At 30.4% G+C, this 5801-nt stretch overlaps 1 protein-coding gene across 1 annotated transcript; it reads left to right on the top strand.

Moving 5' to 3' along the window:
• The first annotated feature begins 866 nt into the window (after positions 1-866).
• On the top strand, positions 867-5384 carry pbdc1 (polysaccharide biosynthesis domain containing 1). Its single transcript, XM_068705356.1, has 6 exons — positions 867-1015; positions 1898-1963; positions 2776-2835; positions 3839-3979; positions 4701-4812; positions 4884-5384. Exons 1-6 carry the CDS (start codon positions 986-988, stop codon positions 4973-4975), a joined length of 501 nt encoding a protein of 166 aa, XP_068561457.1. The 5' UTR covers positions 867-985; the 3' UTR covers positions 4976-5384.
• Positions 5385-5801: the final 417 nt, after the last annotated feature.

Genomic DNA, 5801 nt, shown 5'->3' on the forward strand with positions numbered 1-5801 from the left:
CGAGAGAAAATAAAGAAGAAAAGGTGATGTTCACATTTTGTCCACAAGGTGGCGGAATAAACTCATGATGTCAAATAATGAAAAAGAGGTCTGACATAATGCAATACTTTATGTATATGAAATAATTATAATTATAAAATAAATACGTTTTTATTCATTTCAACTATTGAAACAATCTTTATCTTTTAATTAATTAATTAACTTTATTGTTTCTTGTTTTAAAGTTTTCAAACATACAAACAAATAACAAATACAACAAATTAAATAAAGAAATGAAAATAATTACATTACAGTCATTTTTTTTATGCTTTAATTATGCTTAAAGAAATAAAATTGGAAAACTTTAATAACATAAAATCATAATGACAAAAATAATACATTATTAGTTTAAAATATATTCTTTAAATTCAAATAAAAATCATTCTGTTCATTTGAATTCATGTTATTTTTTGTCATATTCAAAACGAAAAATTACATTTTTACACAAAAAAACTGATTTAATGATTCATTTGACACTAAATATATTCTTTCATTCGTGTCCAAACGGTAATTGAAAGTAGACCATGGTCAAAATAAATTCTGGTTCATCATTTTAAAAAGTTACATTTGTTGTCAATATCTGAGCATTTTGAGAAATATCGCTTTAATAAATATTTGTTGATGTGACGTCTCACTCGTCTTTAATTGTGACACTGGCCCTTTAAATCACGTGACGGCACCGTGGCGTCATAGAGGAGCACAGAGAGTAAAGAAATAATGAAGACGGTTCACTCCGTTCGATGATAGTTACTGTAATGATCCGTGGGGATCCATAAACAGAATAGTGACCCGTATAATGACATGACAGATACAATCATATATTTAATATTCGTATTCTATTATTTCTGCTTTTGTATTTCATCACTCGAACGAACAGCGCATGCGTACAGCTAAACAGTCGTTGTCTTACATCTCTATCTCATAGACGATCTTTGGTTGAGTGAAAATGGCGTCTGAAGAAGCGCTGGCCTCTCTGGTAAATGCTCTCTAACGTTATAATTATTATTAATTATTATTACCGAGCTGCTCCACCAATGAGTCCGTAACGAGTCTGAGGGATTAGTAAGATGAAAGTGTAAAGGTTTACCGATGCACGAGAGCTAGCTAACTGTGCTATGGAGCTAACTGTGCTAATGAGCTAACTGTGCTAATGCTAGCTAGCTTAGAATGAAAACACGTGTAGAAACAGAGCTCTAACACGTGGTATTATATCTATTATATTACATATTATATGTGTTTTATTTATTAAATCAGATGAGTGACAGAGTCCCGATGATTTATTATTGTGTTTATTATGATTTATTATTGTTTATTATGATTTATTATTACGTCTTCATTATGATTTATTATTATGTCTTTATGTGTTTATTATGATTTATTATGTGTTTATTTTGTCTTTATTATTATTAGTTCACGTTGTGTTCAGGCTCTTCTTCCAGCTAAACTATAAATATATATATGTGAATGTGAACCATCAATAGATAACCAGAAAACCAGAAAAACAATTAAAATGAAACATAGTTACTGTAATATTTGTACTTCCTGTTGTAGTTACAGTGTGGTATTTGTACTTCCTGTTGTAGTTAGTGTGATATGTGTCGTTCATGTTGTAGTTAGTGTGGTATTTGTACTTCCTGTAGTAGTTACAGTGTAGTATTTGTACTTCCTGTTGTAGTTACAGTGTGATATGAGTACTTCCTGTTGTAGTTACAGTGTGGTATTGGTACATCCTGTTGGAGTTACAGTGTGATATGAGTACTTCCTGTTGTAGTTACAGTGTGGTATTGGTACATCCTGTTGGAGTTACAGTGTGATATGAGTACTTCCTGTTGTACTTACAGTGTGTTCTGGTTCTCAGGGAGTGGGTGGAGCCTCAGCTGCTGCTCATGCTCTGTCTCTCCCAGCAGATGCGTATGGCAATGACGTAAGTGTTTGTTTATATATTTTCAGCCTTTAATCCAAATCACACTGTGATGTTTGCAATTAAAATGTTACTTCAGTGATACTTGTACTAGTACTCATGTACTAGAATTAAAGTAGAGAAAGTACACACATGCTAATACAGATCCAGGTACTACATCGATACAACAAAGTAAACCTCATAATATTTATTCTATGAATGTGTATTTGTGACCGCCGTGAAATGTTCTCTGTTCTGAATAATCTAACTGTTATATATATATATATATATATATATATATATATATATATATATATATATATATGTATATATATATTTATATTTATATATTTATATATATATATTTGTCTACAAATGTTAACAATGTTAGAAGAAAAAAACGAGTCTCTATGTGTTATAAATATTAATCTATTGACATGTTTCAGCTTCTCCCCTCCTCCTCCCCTCCCCTCCTCCCCTCCCCTCTCCTCTCCCCTCCTCTCCCCTACTTTCCTCTCTCCTCTCCCCTCCCCCCCTCCCCTCCCCTCCCCTCTCCTCTCCTCTCCTCTCCTCTCCTCTCCTCTCCTCTCCTCCCTTCTCTGTGTTCACTTCCTGAAGTTCGGTCAAAGCTTCTCTGGTTTCTTGTCACATGACTGTTGGTCTCAGATGAATCAATCATGACGTCATAGTTTCACTGAGGAGTTCACAGTTTAATGTTTTTACACAATCTGGTTAAAGTGAACCCTTTATTAGAGGAGAGATTTTAAATGAGAACATGAAGAATAAAATGTTAGTAACTGACAAACCTTTTAACTTTGTGTTCCTCCTTCTCTCAGCCACGTCTTGAGGTCATGTGGGCGATGAAGGCCTACAACCACGCAGAAGTTTACTTCAACGTGAGAAAACACAAACTAACATGTTCAAATATGTCAATTATATCATTTAGTATAAGTTAGTATTTCTAACCTGAGGATTTATTTAGTTCAAAGCTTTAGTCTCTTAAATTCAGAGTAAAGTTCTGCTGATGAAAACACCAATGTTTGTTTGTTTGTCTCTAAAGCAAAGTTTAGTCTGGAAGCAGAGAGCACTAGTTGTTAAAAGAGAACACTAATTGTTAAATAGAGAGCATTAATTATTAAATAGAGAATACTAATTGTTAAAAGGGAGCACTAATTGTTAAATAGAGAGCACTAATTATTAAATAGAGAGCATTAATTATTAAATAGAGCACTAATTATTAAATAGAGAATACTAATTATTAAATAGAGAATACTAATTGTTAAATAGAGAGCACTAATTGTTAAATAGAGAGCTCTCATTATTGAATAGAGATCACATAATTCTTTTTTTATTAGTGGAGTGCGTCATATTACAAAAGGTGACTAAACAGGTGTAACACAAACACAAACAACACAAAACAGTACAACGAATCAAACAGACTTCATGATTTGAAATAGTTTTTGTTAGTTGGATTTATGTTAATAGATACTGTATTTTAGTCTTTATTAATTCTTACTTTCCTCCATCAACGCCCACAAATATGTATTAGAAAGAAAACCTTGCACATTCATTTGATATTTAAGACATAAAATCATGCTGCAGTCAAAGTATAGGAATCAAATATATTGTAATCCGCTATTTAACATATAATAACATATAACGGTGTGGTATTATATTTTGTGGTTATCCATTCAATGCATAAACACAATAACAACATATTATAGACAGTGATTATTGATAAAGGGTAGAACAAATCAAATAAATTAATATTCTGTGATTTCTAATAAAGTTGTTATAGTGTGACCACAATAAATAGGACTAACACTATGTATATGAATATATATCTTTGTTTATTGTAAACCACTAACGGATGAATTAAAACTGTTCTTCTGTCTTCAGCTCATTTCATCGGTCGATCCAAAGTTCCTGAAACTGACGAAGCTGGATGATAAAATCTACTCGTCCTTCAGAGAAACTTTCAAGGAGCTCGACATCAAGCTGCTGAAACCAGACGACCTGAAATCTGACGAGGCCAAAGAGGTCGGCACCACTTTTTAGATGATAAACACCAAGCTTATTATAATATATATTATATATATATATATATATTATATTTATAATATATATATTATATATATATAATATAATATATATATATATATATATATATTATATTTATAATATATATATTATATATATATAATATAATATATATATATAATATAATATATATATATAATATAATATATATATATATATAATATAATATAATATATATATATATATAATATAATATATATATATATATATATATATATATATATATAATATAATATATATATATATATATATATATATATATAATATAATATATATATATATATATATATATATATATAATATAATATATATATATATATATATATATATATATAATATAATATATATATATATATATATATATATAATATAATATAATATATATATATAATATAAATATATATATATATATATATATATATTGCAGTGTTTTATTTTGTGTCATTTGTCTCAACACAAAGCAACAAGAACATACTACATGAAATATATTCTGAAATTAAATAAGGAGCTCTGTGATCAAAGAGAAATTAAACAAACTGAATGCTGCTGACTTTGGATGTGAGGACATCCCCCAATGTTTAACAAACTATGACTATGACTAAAACCAACCATGAAATGTATTTGATTCAGTGTTTAAGTGGTGAAGTGTTTGTGTGTGTAGGTCTGGCGTCCGTTCTGTAACCAGTTTGAAGGACTCATCGAAGATTTCAACTACGGCACTCTGCTTCGTCTGGACTGTGAGAAAGATTACACAGAGGAGAACACTATATTTGGTAAGTTTGTAACTCAGTGTGGAAAATGTTTTGTTATTTAAAACAAGCAATGAATATTTTTCTGATTTCAGCCACAAGGACTCAGTTCTTTGCTGTTGAAATCGCCCGAAACAGAGAAGGTTACAACGCCGTTGTGTTCTTGTCGGATAGTTCAAAGAGCTAGTCTCAAAATGAACCAGCAACAAACCAGTGATGAACCCATCCGACCCTGCTCACCACCAGGACCAGCCTTCCAGGAAACATAATGATGAACTGTTGAAGTCTCCTTGTCCTGAGGGAGCAGCTTTTTATTTTCATTTACTAAGTTCACTGAAAATATGATCACAGTTTTTTGATTTTGGTTTGATTCTGAAGCCGTCTGTTATAAAGAATCAGTACTGTTTGGATTCTGAAGCCGTCTGTTATAAAGAATCAGTACTGTTTGGATTCTTCAGCCTCTCCTCTTCATTTTGTATTTACTGTAAAGTTTTATTGTGCCAATTCAAAAACAGTTGTTTATTTTGGGACAGAAGTTGCATTTGTTTGCGTGTAACTGTGGAAACCACAAATAAAGTCTGATGCATTTTTCTGAATATTGTGTTCATAACAATCATCACATTGAGAGGATTCTATTAGCAGCATTGATTTAGGTTAGTTTTAAACTAACAGTCATAATGATGGAATTAATATATGGTTTTATTTAGTTTGATTTGATTATTGTGATACAGCTGATTAAAGTATTCATTAAATACTGTATCTTAAACTATGCAGTGTGGAGGGACTGAAGTCTGTTCCATATGACACAAATATTTTCATGACATACTGTAGTATAGTATGTCCAAAAAAGTAAAAGAAGTCATAGTATGTCTAAAAAAGTCAAGTATAGTAAGTCCAAAAAAGTAAAAAAAAACATAGTATAGTATGTCTAAAAAGTCATAGTATAGTATGTCTAAAAAAGGTTAAAAAAGACATAGTATAGTGTGTCAAAAAAAGTCATAGTATAGTGTGTC

Source organism: Cebidichthys violaceus, unplaced genomic scaffold (assembly GCF_023349555.1).
Source record: "Cebidichthys violaceus isolate CVI_PGR_0920_01 unplaced genomic scaffold, fCebVio1.0.p SCAF_115, whole genome shotgun sequence".
Lineage (NCBI taxonomy): Eukaryota > Metazoa > Chordata > Actinopteri > Perciformes > Stichaeidae > Cebidichthys > Cebidichthys violaceus.

Coding starts and splice junctions, on each gene's coding strand:
- pbdc1 (XM_068705356.1), top strand. CDS start 986: ATGGCGTCTGAAGAAGCGCTGGCCTCTCTG. Junction 2,836..3,838: donor ACGCAGAAGTTTACTTCAAC/GTGAGAAAACAC, acceptor TTCTGTCTTCAG/CTCATTTCATCGGTCGATCC. Junction 3,980..4,700: donor AATCTGACGAGGCCAAAGAG/GTCGGCACCACT, acceptor TTGTGTGTGTAG/GTCTGGCGTCCGTTCTGTAA.